This window comes from Mustelus asterias, chromosome 23, assembly GCF_964213995.1.
Source record: "Mustelus asterias chromosome 23, sMusAst1.hap1.1, whole genome shotgun sequence".
Lineage (NCBI taxonomy): Eukaryota > Metazoa > Chordata > Chondrichthyes > Carcharhiniformes > Triakidae > Mustelus > Mustelus asterias.
In genome coordinates this window covers 44,438,507-44,462,914 of record NC_135823.1, presented here as the reverse complement: position 1 = coordinate 44,462,914, position 24,408 = coordinate 44,438,507, and the positions used below count along the sequence as shown (strand labels likewise).

Below are 24,408 nucleotides of genomic sequence, written 5' to 3'. Positions count from 1 at the left end.
GTCCCTTCCTACAAGCCGTATACTCATCTAGATCCCTATCTTCGCCAAGCTCTCTGAACCTTTTGTATGCTTTCCTTTTCTTTTCAACTAGGTCCCGCACAGCTTTCGTGCACCACGGTTCCTTTAACCTACCAACTCCTCCCTGTCTGCTCGGAACGTTGTCCTGTAGAACTCTAGACAGACATTCCTTGAAAAACTGCCACCTCTCTTCAGTACATTTCCCCGAGAATACCTCCTTCCAATTTATTCCTCTAATTTGCTGCCTTATGTCTTCATATTTCCCCTTACTCCATATAAACGCTTTCCTAGCTTGCCTGATTCTCTCTCTTTCCAATGCAAGCATAAATGAGATAGAGTTATGATCGCTATCCCCAAGATGCTCTCCCACTGAGAGATCTGACACCTGTCCAGGTTCATTGGTCAGTATCAGATCAAGTACAGCCTCTCCTCTTGTAGGCTTGTCCACACGCTGTGTCAGGAAACCCTCCTGAACACACCTAATGAACTCCTCCCCATCCAATCCCCTTACCCTAGGGATATTCCAATCTATGTTTGGGAAATTAAAGTCTCCCATCACTACAACTCTGCTATTATTGCATCTCTCCAGGATCTGTTTCCCTATCTGCTCCTCCACCTCCCTGTTACTATTGGGCAGCCTATAGAAAACTCCCAGCAAAGTGATCGACCCCTTCCCACTCTGAACTTCCACCCACAGAGACTCTGTAGACAATCCCTCCACAGCATACACCTTCTCTACAGCTGTGACACTATCCCTGATCAGCAGTGCCATTCCACCCCCTCTCTTGCCTCCCTCCCTGTCCTTCCTGAAACATCTGAATCCCGGCACCTGGAGTATCCAGTCCTGTCCCTGAGACATCCAAGTCTCCGTAATGGCCACCACATTACACTTCCAGGCATCGATCCACGCTCTGAGCTCATCCCCTTTATTCACTATACTCCTGGCATTAAAGTAAACACATCTCAATCCTTTGGTCTGAGCTCTCCCCTTCTCTATCCCCCGTCTATCCTCCCTCTTGCACTGTCTATAACCCTTCTCTGTTTGCAAGCTAACTTCCTCGCTCCCAGTCACTTAGTCTCGATCCCCTCCCCCCAACCTATCTAGTTTAAACTCTCCCCAGTAGCCTTAGACAACCTTCCCGCCAGGATATTGGTCCCCCTGGGATTCAAGTGCCACCCGTTTTTTGTGTACAGGTCATACCTGCCCCTAAAGATGTCCCAATGGTCCAAGAACCTGAATCCCTGCCCCCTGCACCAGTCCCTCAGCCACACATTCATCCTCCACCTCATGTCTGACAACAATTTTCCATGAGTCATTAGATGGAGACTAGGAGTCAGGAGTCACTTTCCCATTTCTCTCCACTCATAAGGAATCAGTTATAGTACACCTACCATCAATTGCATGTTACACGTTCTTTCTGGTCTGCATGACCTTAATTGACACAAGCCCACCACCCAATGAAATTAACTGCTAAATCACAGAGCCTTTTTTTACTTGAAATGAATCTGGATGCTTTCAGAATTGATTTGGCCGAATGGTTCATTTCAAAGTAAAAAAGGCTTCATGATTTAGGGTTTCCCAAAGTTTTCCAGCTGCAGAACCCCTTGTGACCTCAAAGTAGCTCTGGGGAGCCCCCAAACATTTTTATCACGTTGATGACACATTTTAGCCCCCTTCCCATGGCCTCCCTCACATCAGCCTCTCTCATAACAGCCCTTGCATGAATCCCCTCCCAAAGCTCCCATCACATGAACCCCTCCCAAAACCCCCCTCAGATAAATCATGGAATCCCTGCAGTGCAGAAGGAGGCCATTCAGCCTATTGAGTCTGCACTGACTCTCTGAAAGAGCATCTTACTCAGGCCTACCCCCTGCCCTATCCCCAGCACCCCACATATTGAGCCTGTTAATCCCCCTAACCTACACACCTTTGGACTGTCGGAGGAAACTGAAACACCCCGAGGAAACTCACACAGACACGGGGAGAATGTGCAAACTCCACATACAGTCACCCAAGGCTGAATTCCCTCCCAAAGCCCCCTCCAAGGCCCTCTTACATGAGTCTCCTGCCAAAGCCTTCCCAGGAATTTCCTCCCAAAGGCCTCTCCCATGGATCCCCTGCCAAAGCCCACCTCACATGGCCTCCCTCACATAGCATTTAGTTCATTTGCCTGTTTTACAAAAAAAAATCGTTCTTGAGATGTGGTCGACTCGGCCAAGCTAACAATTTCTCTTAGTAAGAGTACGCTCCTCTGCCACTGCCTCTCTGCTGTATAGGCCACTGCTCCACTTGCTCAGCCGCCTTTCTGCCCAGCAACAGAAAAGAAACATCAAATTGGCCAATCGGGAGTTTGCATTTTGGAGCATTAGCTACTGATAGGCTCACTAGCCAAGCTATCAAAAGTCAGTGCCCAGAGCTTGGGCTCTGGTTGGTGCATTTGTTCTTGTATTTCTTTGATTTGTGGCCATTGCTCTATCTTGAATCTTTGCTTCTCCAGCTGACTTGTGCACACATTTTACTTTGTACTTGTGTTTTAGTTCGCATGCATTTTAAAAATGTTGCCTCTTTGTCACATGGCTGCTGAAGGTTCCGCTGAACCTCTGGAAGTCTCTCGCAGAATTCCAGAATTCTGTGGACCCCAGTCTGGTAACCACTGAACAAGAGAGGCTATTGAATAAACACCAAGAGAAGAATGCTAACATCTGCCAAAAAGAGAAGGGTTGAATGCCAATCAATGGCTAACCTCTAATTGACCCCAAGATCTGTCTAGGTTAGAGATTCCTAAACTTCCTTTTGCCAGTCCCAGCCCAGTGTCTGCCCCTTCTCACTAAGAAACAATATTTTTTGAATCAAATCAGAGGATTTTATTTTCTCAGCTAACATCCAGTCACCATGCATGAGCAGCAAGGTTATTATACGACTGACGGCTGTGTTGCTTGTTGGCATTTATGACCAGGATCTGCAGAGTAATCTAAGCAATTAGAAGAGGCTTCAAATTCCAAATTAACCCCCACACAAAACTGATCTCGCTATTATAGGTGGATTGACCATGCCAAATTGCCCCTTAGTGTCCCAAGATGTGTAGGGTAGTGGGATGAGCGGGGTAAATATTTGGGGTTACGGGGAACAGGTCTGCGTGGGATTGCCCCTTAGTGTCAGGGGGATTACGTGGGGTTACAAGAATAGGGCCTGGGTGGGATTGTGGTCGGTGCAGACTCAATGGGCCGAATGGCCTCCTTCTGCACTGTGGGGATTCTATGATTATGCCGACTTAAATGTGCAGACAGTAGCAGCTTTCATTTCTGTTTACTTATCCAGTTTAACAGCTTGTTTTGAAACTGAAATCAATAAAATGCAAAAAGTCTCAACACAAATGCAGTAATCTGAATATGAGAAGCATCTTTTGCTGAAACATGCAAATATATCTGAAGGAGTTGTTCAGTGTTGCGCATCAGTGAAAATCTGTAAAGTGGTCACAGCTTTCAAGTTTGGGTTGGCTTGAAAGGAAGTGGTTTGACAGTGTTAGACACCCACAAATATAAGTTTCCTAAATATAAACAACTGCATTGTTCATTCAGTGCACAGTTGCTCTGTCATGAAGGCCTCGCCTTCTCAACCTTGCCCCTCGCCTGAGGGTGTGGTGATCCTCAGGTTAAATCACCACTGGTCAGCTTTCCCCCTCAAAGGGGAGAGCAACCTATTGACGTCTGGGACTATGGCGACTTAGCTTTTTAGATTACTGTTAGGCTGAAGGAAGTAAGTGACCTGTTTTTGTTTTGTTGGAAAATGTTTTCCTTTAAGCAACAGTACACACAAATCACAACTGGTTAAACACTGCAAATGTCTTTTGCAGTTTGAGATCAGTGTTATAATCAGCAATGTTGCAGCTGGCATTCAAATGTTGCGAAAGAAACCAAAATGGATGCCTTGCAATGCAACCTCTGCCTTACCTTCTGGCACATGTGGGGTTAGTTACTGCTCTCTGTCTCTCTTGCTCTTCCCCTCTCTTGCTTTCCTGAACAATGTGTTTAAGGCTGGCACCCTGCATTGCCAAACTGCTGTTGCCAATATGATTTAATACAGTCGGTAGTCTACTTTGGTTTGATGGATTACAGACTTGGGGCGGAATCATATGGCCATTCACATCTGTGGGATTTTCTGGTCCCGCTGCAGTGAACGAAGATTTGGCTGAGCGCCTAATTCTCCATCCTCGCTGCAGTGGCAGCAAGGCATGAACCACCGGTGGGATCATGCCCTCCGTGTTCCAGCAACTTTAATTTGATATTGTAAAGAACTGATGCAAGTATTTTTAAAGACCGCATTCTTTTTCATAAACGTTGAAAGTATCTGGGCGCCACAGTGGTTAGCACTGCTGCCTCACAGTGCCAGGGACCCGGGTTCAATCCTGGCCTCGGGTCACTGTCTGCGCGGAGTTTGCACATTTGTCCCCGTGTCTGTGTGGATTTCCTCTGGGTGCCCTGGTTTCATCCCACAGATGAAAGTCCAAAGATGTGGGGGTTAGGTTGATTGGCCACGCTAAATTGACCCTTGTGTCAGGGGAAATAGCAGGGTAAATATGTGGGGTTACGGGAATAGGGTCTGGGTGGGATTGTGATTGGTACAGACTCGATGGGCCAAATGTCCTCCTTCTGTACTGAAGGGAATCTATGATCTTTCTGGTTTCATATCAGCCACACATCACTGATTACTGTGCCCAAGAGTAATTCTATCGCTTCAATAATAAAACTTTTCCAAGACAATCAAATATGATGAGATTTATGTTGTATATTTAAATGGAGTTCTGTGAAATTGGGAAAAACAAACTTTATGAACACTGAGTTTACCTGTACGATATGGAGAAAATAAATAATGCAGTTAATGTAGGTTGAATGTGCTATATCTAAATACAAGTTGGGAAATGCTAACTTTATATTTACAATTGGAATCTGTTGCTTTGCTGTTGAGATCTTTCCTTGGCACTGGAACCAGCTCTCAGAGTGATGGGTGTCAGAGTCGAAAGATCTGCATGTAAAATTACGGATCTTCCAACTTTGATTCACTATATTAAGTGTTTATCATCTTCAAGACCATGCTTCTTAAATCCTTCAAGCAGGTTCAGTGGTAAATACAATTTCATAGAGAGACGAATAAAACAATTTCCTTGATTTCAGCCATCTCTCCACATTATCCCACTGACAATCTCGCTGTAACTGCTGGTGGGGTGTGCCTGCCCCCAGTTTGGGAGCCCTGGATTTGGATCACAAGTCTGCCAGGGAGTTTGTGATCAGTGAATAAAGCAGAATGATCAGGTTACCAGTTAACATGACTGCTTTGTGGCAGGCACAGGCCACATGTGAGCAATGCCAAGGATCAATGATAGTTTTTTTTATTCATTCGTGGGACATGGGTGTCGCTGGCTGGCCAGCATTTATTGCCCATCCCTAGTTGCCCTTGAGAAGGTGGTGGTGAGCTGCCTTCTTGAATCGCTGCAGTCCATGTGCTGTGTGTTGACCCACAATGCCATTAGGGAGGGAATTCCAGGATTTTGACCCAGCGACTGCGAAGAACGGCGATATATTTCCAAGTTAGGATGGTGAGTGGCTTGGAGGGGGGAACTTGCAGGTGGTGGTGTTCCCATGTATCTGCTGCCTTTATCCTTCTACATGGAAGTGGTCATGGGTTTGGAAGGTGCTGTGTAAGGATCTTTGGTGAATTGCTGCAGTGCATCTTGCAGATAGTACACACTGCTGCTATTGAGCGTCAGTGGTGGAGAGAGTGGATGTTTGTAGATGTGGTGCCAATCAAGTGGGCTGCTTTGTCCTGGATGGTGTCAAGCTTCTTGAGTGTTGTTGGAGCTGCACCCATCCAGGCAAGTGGGCAGTATTCCATTACACTCCTGACTTGTGCCTTGTAGATGGCGGATAGGCTTTGGGGAATCAGGAGGTGAGTTACATGCCCCATTTTGACTAGCCTCTGACCTGTGGTGAGTCCAGTTGCGTTTCTGGTCAAGGATGTTGACAGTGGGGGATTCAGTGATAGTTACATCATTGAATGTCAAGGGGCGGTGGTTAGAGAGTCTGTTATTGGTGATGGTCATTGCCTGGCATTTCAGTGGTGCAAATGTTACTTGCCACTTGTCAGCCCAAGCCTGGATATTGTCCAGATCTTGCTGCATTTGGACATGGACTGCTTCAGTATCTGATAGAGGTAAAGAAGATTGATGGGCTTGTATACTTTGGACAGAAAAAAACTCTCTCCCATTAGCCTATTCCACAAGGACTAGGGGACATAGATTTTAGGTCTGGGGTGAATGTGAGGCATCAAGTGCTAGTGGCCTGGGATTCACTGCCTGCAAGGCCAAAAGAGCCAATGATTTCAAAAGGAAATTGAATAGGTGCTTGAAGGAAATAAACTGCATGGCTACAGGGATGCTGTGGGACCGACTGGATTGCTCCATGGGGAGCCAGCATTGTCTCAGTGAACCTGATGGTCTCCTCCTGTACTGTAAATGACTTTCTGTAGTTTAAGAGCTAATGTCGTTCCTGTTATTCTGTTACAGAACTGCCCGGGCAGCAGAAGGTCCGGTCTACAAAGGAACCTGCAAATGCTTTTCCCGTTCTAAAGGCCATGGATTCATCATCCCTGCAGATGGAAGGGCAGAAATCTTTGTTCATATCTCTGAGTAAGTTGTTAAGAGTCTACAGTGTGCTTATGTGGAATGATATCACAACGGTAATATTATCGAGTTAAAACAAAATTGCGTCAGCATGCTGTTGCCTAATCCTAGATTGAATATGTGCCTAATAGGTTGATAGCCTATAAGTATAGTGGAATTAATAAATTACGGATATATTGAAGGCTTGTATCAGACATCTCTTTTTATAGGTTTCAAAATGGTTATTATGTGTATTGTTACAAACAAAACAATAGTACGGTTCTAGGCTCAGAATATTCTGTTGGAAGTAGTTTATGGGCCCTCTAACTGTGGTTGTGTTGGATCTTAGGCAAGAAATAATTGGAGCTCATAATAAAAGCTATGTAATTACTGCAGGGAACATGAATCTTTATAATGGTTGCACAAATCAAATGGCAAAGGTATTATGGAAGATGAGTTTGTAGGATGCTTTCACAACAGCTTCCTGGAATGATATGTTGCAGACCTGCTAGGAATAAAACTCTTTTAGATCTTGTAGTTTAAAATTGAGGTGAATTCCATATTAAATTTGAGCGCAACATACTCTGGTCCAAAACAAGAATCCTAAACTTAAATGAATCCAATTTCATTGGTTTGAGGGAAAGCTGGCTTAAGTTGACTGGGTAAATAGACTACGAGGCATAGCAGTAAATAAAGGAAACATTTGAAGAACTGATTCAACATTTTCAACAAATATATACTCCATTTAAAAATAAAACAGCAAGAAAGATCCGTCTGTGGCTTACAAGGGATGTTAAATGATAGCATTGGATTAAAAGTAGAGGTGTAATATGTTGCAAAGAATAATAACAGTATATCTAAGGACTGGGAGGCTTTAGAAACCAACAAAGGGTGACCGAAAAGTTGATTAAAGAAGGGGAACATCGAATATGGGAGTAAATTAGCCAGCAATATAAAAACAGATTATAAGAGCTTTTACTGATGTATAAAAATATATAAGTATCTAAAAAGGAGGAGAGTAGTTAAAATGAACGTTGATCCTTTAGGGGCAGAGACGGGTGAAATTACCATGGAGTGTGAGGAGATGACAGAGATGATGAAGAATTATTTTATGTCCATCTTCACAGTAAAAGACACAAGTTACAAACCAGAATTCAAGAGTAACCAAAGGGCTAATAACGTAGTTAATATCAGTGGAGAAGTGTGAGAGAAACTCAAGGAACGAAAAGCCTACATATCCCAGTTATCTGATTTATCATCTACCCTTGCTTCTATTTCTATGTTCTTGTGTTCGAAGATGCTTCACAGGAACATTATCAAACTAAATCTGACAAGTCATATAAGGAGAAGTTAGGGCAGATAATTTAAAGCTTGGCCATAGGAGGGTAGATTTTATGGAACATCTTAATGGAGAGGAAGAAGAGAGGCAGAAAGAGTTTTGGGGGGAGATTTCAGAACTTGGGCTGTAGCAGCTGGAGCCACAGCCATCAATCATGGGACAGGAAAAATTGGGGATCAGTGTCAGAATTAGGGGAGCACAGAGATCTTGGAGGATTGTGGTGCTGAAGGAGCGGTTACAGAAATAGAAAGGGACGTGGCTGTGGAGGGAATTGAAAACAAGGATGAGAATTTTAAAGTTGAGGTGTTGTGTGCTTGGGAGCTGCTGCCAATGTGGTCACACAGGTGTGTTGGGTGAACAGGACTTGTGTGTGTGTTAAAATAGTAGTAGGAGAGCTTTGGATCAGTTTGGGTGTCCAAGTTGGGGAGTGGACAGCTGGGAGAGCAGTGGAATAGTTGAGCTGATGGGTAACAAAAGTGTGGATGATGGTTTTGGGAGCAAATGAGTTGTGGCAGGGTACTGATGGGTAATGTTACAGCGTATGTGGTCATGGTGATGTAGAGAATGTGAGGTTGCCAGTACAAGTTGTGGTAAAATAGAGTCATGGAGTTGTACAGCACAGAAAGAGGCCATTTGGCCCCTTGTGTCTGCACCGGCCATCAAGCACCTATCTATTCTCATCCCTTTTCCAACACTTGCTTTGTGGTCTAAAATTGGAAGTCAACATTTTGAACAGTTTGCTTTAGCCTCAAACAGTGACCAGGAAGAGGAATGGAATTAGTGGCTAGGAAACAGTTTGAGACATCCGATAGTAAATGAAGTTTATTGTATGTTCTGTATTTTAGTGCACTCCTCCAAAGTATTTGCTATAGCCTCCAATTTGTACATGTTTTGAATAATAACATTGATCTTTCTGTTCTTGAGAAAGCAAAAGTGCATAACACTCATGAGCGTGACACTTGACTCGGCATATCACCTGGAATTTGTGACACAAGATTAGATTGATCAGCCCAGCTGATGTGTGCCAGTGTTCAAACTCTTTACCAGCTCCTTCTTGCTCCTAATTACTTCTCACCATCCTGTCTCTATGTCCTTCACTTCGCTTCCCCTCGTATATCTATCAAGGCCTTCCCTTAAAGTGTCGGTGCATCCTCCTTCAATCATTCCTTCTGGCAGCGAGTTCCACTTGCTCACAAGTGTGTGAGGAAATTCCTCCTAAATTCTCTATTTGATCTGTTGCCGGCCATCTTGTGTATCTATATCCCCAGGTCTCTTTGCTCCTCTCCTCATTTAGCTTTATACTTTCCAAGGAATGAATGGTCTGCTGAGTTGCTCCAACTGAAATGGTTTTGTCATGCTGAACCTAATTTACCATTTATCTGTCCACTCTGCGACTGAAATTTTCCCGTCCCGCCTGTCATGGGAATCATAGCAGGTGACGGGTGGGGAGGAAGGATTTTCTGGTTTTGGGGCGCGCGTGGCCGGAAAATCCTGCTTGCTGCAAGTCGGTATGGCATTCTGTATTTTTGGTGCACCCCCTCCAAAGTATTAGCTGGTATCAAAGAACAAAGAACAATACAGCACAGGAACAGGCCCTTCAGCCCTCCAAGCCAGCACCGCTCATGTGCCCAACTAGACCATTCGTTTGTATCCCTCTATTCCCAGTCTGTTCATGTGGCTATCTAGATAAGTCTTAAATGAACCCAGCGTGTCCGCCTCAATCACCTTGCTTGGCAGTGCATTCCAGGCCCCCACCACCCTCTGTGTAAAATACGTCCCCCTGACATCTGTGTTGAACCTTTCCCCCCTCACCTTGAACCCGTGATCCCTTGTGTTCGTCACCTCCGACCTGGGAAAAAGCTCCCCACTGTTCACTCTATCTATGCCCTTCATAATTTTATACACCTGTATTAGGTCATCCTCCGTCTTTCCAGGGAGAACAACCCCAGTTTACCCAATCTCTCCTCATAGCTAAGACCCTCCATACCAGGCAACATCCTGGTAAACCCTCTCTGTACTCTCTCCAAAGCCTCCACGTCCTTCTGGTAGTGTGGCGACCAGAACTGGACACAGTATTCCAAATGTGGCCTAACCAACGTTCTATACAGCTGCAACATCATATGCCAACTTTTATATTCTATGCCCCGTCCAATAAAGGCAAGCATGCCATATGCCTTCTTCACCACCCTCTCCATCTGTGCTGCCACCTTTAAGGATCTGTGGACTTGTACACCCAGGTCCCTCTGTATGTCTATACTCCTGATGGTTCTGCCATTTATTGTATAGCTCCCCCTTACATTAGATCTACCGAAATGCATCACTTCGCATTTATCTGGATTAAATTCCATCTGCCATTTCTCCGCCCAATGTTCCAGCCTATAATTTGCAAATTCCAGCATTTCTCCAATTTTAGAGTACAAATTGTTTATGTGTATAGTAAATTAACAGTAGTCACAGTATAGATTCTAAATCTTTTATAGCTTTATCCCTGAATCTCATTGTGCCAACAATCTCATGTTTGAAATTCCGTAATTATTGTGACCTGTTCTCTTTTTGTTTTAATGTTGTTGCTATTATATGTGAACATATGGGAACCAGCTTAATTTTACCACAGAGCTCAGCAACTCCATTCAAATTTGCAAGTCACCCTGAAACTAACTATTGAAAACCATTTAAAATTTCCCATCATGAAACAAAATCTTGAGCTGCCAAAATATTTATTTTGAAACAATCATTACAGTAACCACTTGTCTATGTTATTTAAAACTTGCATACATTCTCCAGACCCCTCTAATTCAAAAAACTAAACACCATCATCTATTGCCCTCACTTTGTGGCCCACACACCGTTAAAAACTCTGAAGACTCAAAATGTTAACTCTGTTTCTGTGCCCATAGATGCTGCCAGACGTGCTGAGTTTTTCCACAATTTTCAGTTGATAGTCAAAAATTCATTTGCTAAAAAAATGTTTGTGATAGATGTTAACCTTAAAGAATACAAGGATCATCACTCCTCCGACAATTCTTTTTGTAAGCCCTTCTGTGTCTTTTAAAAACAGTAACAAACAGCATCTTTCTGATGGCTCAAATTATAATTGCCCCAAGTTCCATTAGATTGTTTGAACTGTAACGCAACCTTCTTGCTCCAGCTTTCAAGAATCATTTTGATGACTGACTTATGTTCGTTGCCATGGCTGCAAATATTTGACGACCTGCATTTTGGCTACAGATTATACAATTACCATCACACGTGACAACAGACATCTGAGTGTTTGTTATATCTGCAGGAGGCCAGTCTGGTAAACTTGCAGCATTGAGCAAGTGGAGGATTTGCATTTCTGTACTCATAACTGCTTTCGACCTGAGGTTGTGGTGGCTGATGATCTACTGACACAGCCAGTTACCTGTGAAGCTGATTAGTCTGTCCAAAAGACGTGCTGGCTAGATGCATTGGCCGTGCTAAATCCTCCCTCCGTGTACCCGAACAGGCGCCGGAGTGTGGCGACTAGGGGATTTTCACAGTAACTTCATTGCAGTGTTAATGTAAGCCTTACTTGCGCCACTAATAAATAGAATAAGGAGGAGCATCTGCATTAAGGATGGGACCTGTCACTGCTTTCTGTGATGTGGTCAGCAGCCACTTTTGCACAGCTGCTGGTAGCCCAGGGCTACTGGCAACCCAACAATCACGTGACTGCTCCTGCGTTCTGTAAGCTACTCCCGGAGCTCTTCTCCTCCAAAAGGCTCAGTTGATGCTTCAAGTATGCTGTGAGTGAAGTGAGCTTTCCCAGACCGTCATTGTGACACTCCCAATCATTGTGCATTTCCTATTTGGGTAAATAAATCTGCTCAGTGTCAATGAAGCACTATGAGAACTGTGAAAGTAACATTAAGAAAGTAGCATTAAGATTCACTGACCAGTTCCTCGGCATCACTTGTCAAATTCAAACTCCACAAAAACATTGGCAGCGAAGTGGTTAAAATTGTCACCTTAATTTGAGTTTATCAACTTTTATAAAATAAAGGCAATGAATCAAGCAAGAGGAAAATGCGGCTGTTGATGAATACAATTATTGCCAGCATTGGCGGCACGGTGGCACAGTGGTTAGCACTGGTGCCTCACAGCGCCAGGGACCCGGGTTCGGTTCTCGGCTTGGGTCACTGTCTGTGCGGAGGTTTAATACAGATATCAGAAGGACATATTTTACACAGAGGGTGGTGGGGGCCTGGAATGCGCTGCCAGGCAAGGTGGTAGAGGCGGACACACTGGGAACGTTTAAGACTTATCTAGATAGCCATATGAACGGAGTGGGAATGGACGGATACAAAAGAATGGTCTAGTTTGGACCAGGGAGCGGCACGGGCTTGGAGGGCCGAAGGGCCTGTTCCTGTGCTGTATTATTCTTTGTTCTTTGTTCCCCGTGTCTGCATGGGTTTTCTCTGGGTGCTCCGGTTTCCTCCCACAGTCTGAAAGATGTGCTGGTTAGGGGCATTGACTTGAACAGGCGCCGGAGTGTGGCGACTAGGGGAATTTCACAGTAACTTCATTGCAGTGTTAATGTAAGCCTTACTTGTGACTAATAAATAAACTTTCATTTGGAGGTTCACTGTTGACTCCCTGAAATTGTAAAACTTAAACATTTAGAAGACAAGCATTATCCAGTTTGTACAGATTTTAAGATTTGGACCATCCAAACATATTAATTTATATCCCCCAACCTTGAACTGTTGATGGGGCTCAAGTTGGGTCTCTGAAAAATCTATGCAATATATGTTGCACGTTACAATCTAACAAGTGAAAACTCTTGAAGTTAGTCAAGCAGAATGATGGTAGGGGCTGCTAAAAGGTTTATTAGTGATGGGTGTGGTGCATTGTAATTTAAATTGCTCAAAGAAAACTACTCCATGTCAAAAATAGACAATTTGACCATTTGGATTTTTTTGGGGACCACTTGAATGAATTTTGTAATGAAGCCAGCTGCATAGATGTGCGAGATCAATAATAATATTATCACTTACGTTCATGTTCTGTTTTATGAGGGAGGATCTGCCATTCATAACCAGGAGCATGTTAAACAGAGCCTCCTTTCCAGCAAACCTTTCGGATTATGTGGACATTCCAAAATAATCAATCATGTTTCCTGTATTGGTGGTGTTTACAATGCCTGCTGCAACTCGTGGAGTGCTCCCAAAGTAAAGAACCTACATCACTCCAAGTAAAGAACTCGCAAGTTACAACCTCTACTGGCTAATCTTTATTTCAGTTGAACAAAGCCCTTTACACTGATTTGTGGCAGAAACTGTTCAATTAGAAGATCTCTTCGTATCCCTTGAAGGATCTACTGGAGATCTACAAGTGATAGAGCCAGGAGTCACAGTCTGAGGATTCAGGGGAGACCTTTAAGGAGGGAGGTAAGGAGACATTTCTTCACCCAAAGAGTGGTAAGCTTGTGGAATTCATTATCACAGGAAGTAGTTGACGCCAAAACATTGAATGTTTTGAAGAGGTGGCTGGATACAGCACTTGGGGCGAATGGGATCAAAGGTTATGGGGAAAAAGCAGGTTTAGGCTATTGAGTTGGACGATCTGCCATGATCGTAATGAATGGCGGAGCAGGCTCGAAGGGCCAAATGGCCTCCTCCTGCTCCTATCTTCTATGTTTCTATGATATCAGGGTGCTGACGTGACTACATAAGAGAAATTTCCTTAATGTGGTCCGTGAGCGAAGAATTTGTGTATGTAACACCCTTCTTAATTTGTGAGTGGTTCAATTAATAAAAAGCAGATGAGCGTTAAACAAGATAAAGGTTAGTTTGGTACAAACACTACTGCCAGAAGTTACTTAGGTAAAGTTTTTAACTGAAATTCAGATACAATGAATCAAATGCAAATAGAATCATAGAAACCCTACAGTGCAGAAAGAGGCCATTTGGCCCATCGAGTCTGCACCGACCACAATCCCACCCAGGCCCTACCCCCATATCCCTATATATTTTACCTGCTAATCCCTCTAATCTATGCATCTCAGGACACTAAGGGGCAATTTTAGCATGGCCAATCAACCTAACCCGCACATCTTTGGACTGTGGGAGGAAACCGGAGCACCCAGAGGAAACCCACGCAGACACGAGGAGAATGTGCAAACTCTACACAGACAGTGACCCAAGCCGGGAATCGAACCCAGGTCCCTGAAGCTGTGAAGCAGCAGTGCTAACCACTGTGCTACCGTGCCGCCCATATAAAGGAAAAAGATACTTAAAGATGAGATTTCAAATTAGTTCTTGTGTGATATCATTGCAGGACTTGTTGGTTCAGCTCCTCCTTTCTGAAATGAAGGGGTTGAAACTTGAGTTTCATTTTAAGCGGCTACAATGGCTTCTGTAGTCAACTGTTCAGGTGGACTCAGCAGGTCAACCGGTTTTTGGGAGAGAGAGGGAGAGGTTTCCTATTCCTCACTAATTCTCTGGTGACAACACTTGCAGACTGCCTGGACTTTCTTTTGGCAGAACAGCATTTGTTTCTTAAAGTCTTCCTCATTGCCCTCCCTTGGACAAGATCTCTGGCTGATTTTTTTTTTCAGAGTTCTTCCTGGGGCTCCGCACACAGAATAGCTGCTCTGGGGCTCTGCACACAGAATGGCTGTTCTAGGCCTGTATTTATCAAAAGCAAAACAAAATTGGTGCTTTGTTAATTTCACTGTTTCTGCCAGCAAAGAAATGAACTATGTTGGAGTCATTTGAAGTCCCTTCCAGCCTCCTCTTCCCTCTTAAGCAAAAGGATTTTCCCACATTTTAGAATTCAGTGGCCATCGCTAAAAGGTTCTCTGCATTTTTAATGACTCTTGGTAGCCGGCTCTAGAGGTAAAGTCTGCCGAGGTTCGAATAAACATTGAAGGGTGCCATACTTGCAATTTGAAAAAGGCTTTATGAGTAAAGGGTTAAAAACAGTTGTTCTTAAAATTTGTAATATCATAATTACATGTTAGTGGCAATGTCTTTGAGGAGTTTGCACATCAGTAAACTGGCACCATTCACATCAGTTACCTTACGGGACCATAAGACAACATGGAATGTTTGGAATTAGAATGTTAGGATGGCACGGTGGCACAGTGGTTAGCACTGCTGCCTCATAGTGCCAGGGACCCGGGTTCGGTTCCCAGCTTGGGTCACTGTCTGTGTGGAGTTTGCACATTCTCCTCGTGTCTGCGTGGGTTTTCTCCAGGTGCACCGGTTTCCTCCCACAGTCCATAAATGTGGGGTTAAGTGGATTGGCCATTCTAAATTGCCCCTTAGTGTCAGGGGGACTAGCTAGGGTAAATTTGTGGGATTATGGGGATAGGACCTGGGTGGGACTGTGGTCGGTGCAGACTTGATGGGCCAAATGGCCTCCTGGAATGTAGGGATTCTATGAGTGAGTGAGAGTTATGGAATTAGTTCTTGTGCACCCTGTCAGTGAACAGTGGCCTACTTTTTTTAACCCAAATTAGGGATCCAATTTGTGGATTTTCTTTTAATTTGCAACCGAATGGAGGAGGATTCACACACACTGTTCCGATCAGAGACTGATGCTGTACTTCATGTTTCGAGCTGTTCCCACAATTTATGATTATTCAGATCACACAAGAAACTCTTGCTGAAGTGAGCAACAACATTAAAAAAAAATATTATGGATCCCAAAATGCATATTCTGGGTTCAAATTGCCTGCTATACAGCTCTGCCTCTTGGAGCAATTTATTTGCCATTTATTTTATAGCCTAAAATGAAGCTGTTTACAGAGTTGCAACAAAGCCAAAAATACAGAAAACAGAGAAAAGTGCCCCCTCGAGCTAGCTCTGCCACTGTATAAGATCATGGCTGATCTACCTCAACTCAATTTTCCTGTTTCCTATCCCTTCATTCTCTTAATATCCAACAATCTATTGATGCCAACCTTTTATATACCAATCAGTGAGCATCCACAGCCCTCTAGGACAGACGATTCCAAAGATTCACAACCCTCTTGAGTGAAGAAATTATGCAAAATTGTTCTACTTTCATCCTGAGCATGGGGAATGAGCCACATTTTTAATATTGTTTTGTCTTCACTGTTGAAGCTTGCTGCACCGAAACAGGCCACTGTCTGTGTGTGCTGAATAACTAAATCCTGAATAAAAAGCTGGTGTGGAGGTGATGGTGGATTGGTTTGTGCCTGCCAGAAGAAAGGGAAGGAAAAATCAGTGGGTGAGTTACTTGGTTGAGGCCATAACGAGAGTGACATTGACTGAAGCTTATCCGCCCACTTGGAAAGGAAATGGTGCATTGTGCAGGCTGATCTAAGAGAGGGCGAAAGCAATTAAATTTTTACTTGACAAAAGGAGAGCAAAAGAGCATGGAGGAAATGGGCTGGTCGTATCCATTCCTCTTGTGTGCAATTACAAGTGAGGCTGAATGCATTTGTTTCTAAATGTGGGGAGGCGGGGCGGGGGGTGAAGAGTTAGAAATTGAATATGCCTGCAACTTGTACTCCTCATTTCAACTGAGAATTCTGCTACTTTTGCTGTGTAAGTGGTTTTCCTGACTACCAAATTGCTTTTGGAAAACCGAAACTTCAAATTCCACCATACTACAGTGCCATTAATAATGTTGCACGTTAGAAATGCACACACTGCGGCCATAATTTCTGACCATTAGATAAAAGGCTGGGAGTTGATATAGCCGGATCCCATCCGCATTGTGCTCGAACCACACACTTTGGGTCTCGGAAACTCATCAAGTACTTCATCTATTTATTAAAGCTACAAAATTCACTTTTATTCCAGTGTTGCTGTTAAGATTTTATTGGAGCCCTCTTTCGTAAACTGCCCACTCTTCAGCTGTCTTTGCAATTCTGGCCTCTCTTTCTTCACCTTGGTCTTTACTTTCAGTTTCGGTATCTCCGATAGGAACTCATACTTTGGCTTCATTATTTGTAGAAGTACGAGATTGTATCTTAAAAAAGGTCTTTTGAAAATTGTTTTTCTCCAATCAAAGGAGTGATTGTGTTGAGATGAATTGAAAGACATTTCCTGCACTTTAATTCTCAAACTACAATTAGTTCGTGTAATAATGCGACCAAGGTCAAAGTTCCGTCACCAATCAGTCTTTATTTAGTGTTTGAAAGGCCAGCAACGGCCATGTTCCACGAATGAATTAAAAAAACACATCACATTCCACATACACACACTACCTCCCACAGACACACACACACTCTCTCTCACACACACCACCCCATGCACACACCACCCCGTGCACACATACAATACCACCCACACCTCACCATGCCACACACCCACGCACATACCACAAGCGCACGCACACACACCATCCCATGCACACATACAATACCACCCACACCTCACCACGCCACACACGCGCGCACACACACACACCACCCCCACCACACACATACCACATGCACACACACCAGCCCCGTCTCTGTAATGGGAAACATTTTCCAGTCCTGATGGGAAGGTCATGGACCTGAAAGCTTAACTCTCCTCCTCTCTCCACAGATACTGTCCGCCCTGCTGAGTATTCCCAGCATTTTCTGTTTAAATCTCAGATTTGCAGCAACTGCAGTATCTTGCTTTTTTTAGGCTGAATCAAATTCAGCGTTGGGTTTGAAAAGGAACACGGTTACTAAGGTTTAATATTTTGGTACAGTGGGGGTGGTGGAGGGGTGGGGGAGTGGTGGTTAAAACTGCAGCTGAGGAATGGAAGATGTTCAAAAAGAGTACAGGACCAGCATCCACATCCAGGAGCGTAAAAGCTCTCCCCACCAAATAAAACAAAGTTGAGATTGTGTAGCCCTAAAGGAAAAAAACAAATGACAGTGCAAAAAAAGGTGTGGACCCAGGAGACTGGATGGATAAAGAAGATTACAAAAAGATAAAAGGATAAAGGAAATTAACAAGGAATGTAAAGATTGATACAAAGTCTTTTTTGGAAAAATATTCAAAGGGAGAGAGACCCTTTTAAAAACAGGTGCTGGCAATACTGCAAATGAAAATATGGAAATGACAGACTTATTGAATAATTGTTTGTATCAGTCTTCATAGTTTCACTGGAATACTACTCACTCTACTAATAATAAATCGAGCACTGTAAATCAGTAAGAAAACAATACTGGAAATAAATAATGGTATTAAAGATTCACACAGTGATGACTGGTTTTTTTTCCAGGGTTTTAGAGGAAACAGAGAGAATAGAAAGCTTTCAGACAGAAGGAGGCCATTTGACTATCGTATCTGTGCCTGCTGACAAAGAGCTATCTAGCCTAATCCCACTTTCAGGCTTTTGGTGTGTAGGCTTCCAGGTTACAGCACTTCGCCTGCATGTCTAATGTTAACCGGATCCATGCTGGTTGGTTAAGTTGAAACTAAGATACAGCAGCTTTCTCTGCTGGAGAGTTTATTGACTTAGTTCACAGTCAACACTACTCCAACATACCAGTGTTCCAGCTATCCCCATTTATAGGTGTACAAATACTCACCACCTGTTTAACAATGCGATCACCATTAAAATTTAACAATGTGATTAATAAAATACATTGACATCCAAGAATTCTTTTCTGCAGTAAGGGTTTATTCCCTACTACCATCAGTGATTTGTGGACAGGCACTCCAAGGTCTTCTGTTCCTCTACACTTCTCAATATCTCACCATTTATTGTATGTTGCCCTGACTTGTTTGCCTTCCCCAAATGCATTACCTCACACTGCTCAGGCTTCCATTTGCCACTCTGGCCAGTCCATTGATCTCTTCCTGAACACCATCCACATGACCCAATTTTTGTATCATCTGCAAACTTTTTAATCACGCTAAATCATTGATGTGTGCTGTGACCAGCACAAGACTTAGTACAAAGCTCTGTGGAACCCCATGGGTTGCAAGAACACCAGTCAACCAGAACCCTTTGCTTCCTGCCACTGAGCAGTTTTAGATCTCACTTACCACTGGGTCTCATGGACTCTTGCTTTGCTGATCAGTTTGCCATGTGGGAACTCGCCAAGAGTCTTTTGAAAATTCACGTAGACTACATCAAATGTGCTGCTACTCATTAACCCTCCTTGTTACCTCCTCAAAACTTCGATCAAGTTAGTCAGACACAATCTTCCCTCAATAAATCCATGTTGACTGTTCTTGTTAAATTCATGCCTTTCTGAATGATGATTTATACTGTGTCTCGGATGTTTTGCAATAATTGACACACCATGGAGATAATTACTTAGAACATCTCTTTCTTTTTAAACAGAACAATGTTAGCAGTCGTCTGGCACCACACCTGTAGCCAGAGAGGATTGGAAAGTGATGGTCAAAGCTTCCAGTATATCCTCTCTTGCTTCCCATAACAACACGGGGTACATTAATCAATTTTTAAAGGGTCTCTCTCCCTTTGAATATTTTTCCAAAAAAGACTTTGTATCAATCTTTATATTCCTTGTTAATTTCCTTTATCCTCTTATCTTTTTGTAATCTTCTTTATCCAAAGTGTGCGCTTGTGGGGAAGGAAATTGGAGATGCTTTAGCCACAACCTTCAAAAGGTCTCTTGATTCAGGAATTGGCTCTTCAGATTGGAAAATTGTAAATGCTACTTCATTATTTAAGAAACAGGAGAGAGAGAAAGGGAGAGAGAATAATTAGAAATTATAAACCTGTTAGCCCAGCATCTGTTATGGGAAAGTTATTGGAATCAATAATTAAGGATAGAGTCACTGAGCACTTTTGAGAAATTTGAGCTGATTAGAGGAAGCTAACATGGATTTGTAAAGGGCAATTAAAATAATCGACAGAGAAATGTCTGAGAATGAAATTTATGCAGGAGGCATTTGATAAACATGAGAGGCTGTTAAGTAAAACACAAAATACATACGTACAATTGAGGTAAATTATTGACCAGGTTATAAGATAAGATTAGGGATTATGTTTATGACCTTCAATTGGAACAAGGTGACTTGTGTTCCAAAAAGACCTTATGAACAAGAAGCAAAAGTAGGCCCTTTGGTTTGCTCTGCCATCTAATAAAAACATGGCTGATCTGATAGTAACTCAAATCTAGATACCTTGACCTTTCATTGACCTTGAAAGAAATGTAGTGCAGACTTATCACAGTGTTACCAGGGCTCCAAGAGTTAGATCATGATGAGCGATAACATTCCCTTGAATATAAAAAGTTATGAGGTGATTTGCAACAAAACAGAAGAAGTAATGGAGCTTAATTAATTTTAAAATGAGATTGGCTAGCAACACTCTACCAAAGATAAGGGATCCTGAACTAAAGTTTGTAAGTGGGGTTAGGATAGAAATTAGCCGTGATCTCAAAGAAGGGCAGAACAGGCTTGAGAGGTGCTTCTATACCTGTTCCTATGTTTCTAAAACGATGTGATCATGAGCCACGTGGATCCTACTGGAACCAAACTGAGCATTGTTAATAGATCGCTCTTGATAATTACAGTTTGATGTGACTATTGATAAATCTTCCTCTCACTTTACTGATGATCGTAAGCAAGGTTTTGGCCTGTTATTTTTGATTAGGACATCCCTGGGCAATCTTCTTCCTCAGCAGATAAATACCAGACTCGAAGGTAGACTGGAATGGGTTTCTTTGATGGGCTGCTGGTTTGGTCCACAGGCCTTCAGTACAGCAAGTGTGACGTTATCTGTACTCAGCCAGTGCAGTGTCTCATGCATTTAGGCATTTCCTGATGTCTGAATCAAATTGAATTATCTCTTTGGCAGGTTTGTCCGAAACACTTGCAAAGATTAAAACTCAATTCTTGCACTCACTTGCTGGGCACTACTCTGGGTCAAGAATGGGAATGTTTACAGAACCATCTCCTCCTGTGCATTTCTTTATTTCTCTTTACTAAACCAGTGTTGTGCAACATCAGCCAGATCTTTATGGCCGTTCGCACTGGCGGGATCTTCCAGTCCCGCCAATGGCGCACCCCCGCCGTGGGTTTCCCAGGGGCATGGGGTGGATTCAATGGGAAATCCCATTGAAAGGGGTGGGACCAGAAGATCCCACTGCTGGCAAGTGGTGCACAGTCTCCCTGCACCGAGAAACACACTGTGGGGTGGACAGAGAAATTCGCCCACCATTTCAAACACCTGAAAATCAATATGCAGTGCATCTACTGCATTGCTTTTAATCAGTTCAAAAAAAAAGTTAATTTGATTTGATTTGTTATTGTCACATGTATTAGTATACAGTGAAAAGTATTTGTTGCGCGCTATACAAAGCATATCGTTCATAGAGAAGGAAAGGAGAGAGTGCAGAATGTAGTGTTAGTCATTGCTAGGGTGTAGAGGAGGATCAACTTAATGCGAGGTAGGTCCATTCAAAAGTCTGATGGCAGCAGGGAAGAAGCTGTTCTTGAATCGGATGTACGTGACTTCAGACGTTTGTATCTTTTTCCCGATGGAAGGTGGAAGAGAGTATGTCCGGGGTGCGTGGGGTCCTTAATTATGCTGGCTGCTTTGCTGAGGCAGCGGGAAGTGTAGACGGAGTCAAGGGATGGGTGGCTGGTTTGCGTGATGGACTGGGCTACATTCACAACCTCTTGTGGTCTTGGGCAGAGCAGGAGCCATACCAAACTGTGATGCAGCCAGAAAGAATGCTTCCTATGGTGCATCTGTAAAAGTTGGTGGGAGTCGTAGCTGACATGCCAAATTTCCTTCGTTAAATTTGCCAAACAACTTGGGCAGGATTTTCTGTGCCCCCGAGGTGTGTTTTGTGGTGGAGGAGGTGGCCTGCCATTGGCTCTTGGCGGGATCTTCCCATCCCAAGGGTTAGATCAAGAGGAGTGATTGTATATACCAGACTTGTATTCCCTGGACTATAGAAAATTTAGAGATGATTTGGAACCCATGGTGGCAGGACACAATTGGCGAGATGACTGGAAGACCCCTACTGGAGGGAACGGACAGAAAACTCTGGCCCTTACTTTTAATAAATTTGTACTGTCTGTCCTTAATTAACATATGCATTTCTAAATGCTCTCAAATTTTGCCTTGAATTAGAGCAATTACAGCCTGCCCACAATTGCCATTAGATTAATTTGCCTGTAGTTGCTTTCTTCTCCACCTTTTTTTTTATTGAAGCAATTCCTTTTCTACATTTCTCTTACTAGATAGGTCACTACTAGATTTTGATTTTGAATTCACCCATCATTTACAAAGTATTTGGCATCTCTTTTAAACCTTTATCAACTTCCTTCATCTTGAGTGATCCTAGCGAAGTTCTTATTGTTTCCGGTGGCACAGTGGTTAGCACTGCTGCCTCACAGCGCCAGGGAACCGGGTTCGATTCCCAGCTTGGGTCACTGTCTGTGCGGAGTCTGCATGTTCTCCCCGTGTCTGCATGGGTTTCCTCTGGGTGCTCCGGTTTCCTCCCACAGTCTGAAAGACATGCCGGTTAGGTGCATTGGCCATGCTAAATTCTCCCTCAGTGTATCCGAACAGGCGCCGGAGTGTGGTGACTGGGGGATTTTCACAGTAACTTCATTGCAGTGTTAATGTAAGCCTACTTGTGACACTAATAAATACATTTTTAAATGATACATCTCCTATTGTCAGTATGCACCCCCTTACTACTTCTCATGATTATCCTTATGAACGTGGGAACAGGAGTAGGCCATTCAGCCCATCGATCCCGCTCAATATGACCAAGGCTGATTGGACACTTCAGTGTCGACACACACTATCCCCGTAGCTCTTTATGTTAACTTTGTGAGTCCTAACTAAATCTAATGCCTCACTTTTAAGTTTCATTTTAGCTTTAGTCCCTCTATTTATCTTGGAGCTTGGTTATTTAAAATACTTCCTTTTTGCCTTTTAAGGAGTGTATTTGTTATGTACCCCATCCATCTTGTACTTGAAGATTTCTAATTCAGTCCAAGTTTGTTGACCACCTTGCCCAGATAATCGAAGACACAGACTGTCTTTTTCTGGGCAACACCCTTATCTTTGACTCTTGATCCTATCCTTATTCTTGGACTGAACTTTTGCAGCTGTTTTTTCCCCAGTTACTTTGCTTGCACCAGTTAATTTGCATCACTTTATTTCCCAAAACTAAATAGAAACAACTTGCATTCGTATAGCGCCTTCCACAATCTCTGAATCCAGAATCCATCAAGGATTTACAGTCAGTGAAGTACGTTTTGAAACACATCAATGCTGTAACGTAGGTAAGTGGCAGGCAGCAGTGTTCCAACAATATGATAATGACCAGGCAACCAGCTATTCAGTGATGTAGACGAGGGATAAATATGGGTTAGAATTCCCCCAATACTCTTTTTAAATATTGCCATGAGATGGCAGTTGAGGCCTTGACCCTCAGTTACTGCACTGTGGTGTCTGCCGAGATCACGGGTGGGGGTTTTTTGGCCCCGACCACTGCCGGGGGTCGTCCAGTCCTGCCGAAAACCAATGGTCTTTTGGCTGGGCTGCCAAATCTCCTGTGCCAGGAATGGAAAACCTCGGCCCTTGCGTGGAAATTTCTGCAGTGCCGCAGAAGGCTGTGGAGGCCAGGTCATTGAGTGTCTTTAAGACAGAGATAGATAGGTTCTTGATTAATAAGGGGATCAGGGGTTATGGGGAAAAGGCAGGAGAATGGGGATGAGAAGAATATCAGCCATGATTGAATGGCGGAGCAGATTCGATGGGCTGAGTGGCTTAATTCTGTTCCTCTGTCTTATGGTCTTTGAACCCGTAGTCTTCTGACTTTGCAAGAGTGGTACACACCCATTGGTAGCTGTCAAGCCAAACAATGCTTCTGTCTCTGTTGGACATGAAATGTACGGACCTCGGAACCAGACCTGAATGAAATGAAGATGCATCCAGGGTCGCTGCCTTTGGGATTTCTGGACTTTTGGATTTCTTCCAAGAACAGGATAATAAATAGAACATAGAACATTACAGCGCAGTACAGGCCCTTCGGCCCTTGATGTTGCGCCGACCAGTGAAACCAATCTAAAGCCCCTCTAATCTACGCTATTCCAATATCATCCATATGTTTATCTAATAACCATTTGAATGCTCTTAATGCTGACGAGTCCACTACTGCTGCAGGCAGGGCATTCCACGCCCTTACTACTCTCTGAGTAAAGAACCTACCTCTAACATCTGTCCTATATCTCTCACCCCTCAATTTAAAGCTATGTCCCCTCGTGCTAGCCATCACCATCCGAGGAAAAAGGCTCTCACTATCCACCCTATCTAATCCTCTGATCATCTTGTATGCCTCTATTAAGTCACCTCTTAACCTTCTTCTCTCTAACGAAAACAACCTCAAGCCCCTCAGCCTTTCCTCATACGATTTTCCCACCATACCAGGCAACATCCTGGTAAATCTCCTCTGCACCCTTTCCAACACTT

General features: G+C 43.5%; 1 protein-coding gene across 4 annotated transcripts in view; it reads left to right on the top strand.

Annotated features, from left to right (window-relative positions):
- Positions 1-24,408, top strand: part of carhsp1 (calcium regulated heat stable protein 1) — a 96,474-nt gene that overhangs the window by 63,856 nt on the left and 8,210 nt on the right. For all 4 annotated transcript variants that reach the window (XM_078240401.1, XM_078240402.1, XM_078240403.1 and 1 more), the window contains one exon: positions 6,579-6,701. In XM_078240401.1, coding sequence (XP_078096527.1) covers positions 6,579-6,701 — 123 coding nt within the window. The remainder of the gene's footprint in view (positions 1-6,578; positions 6,702-24,408) is intronic.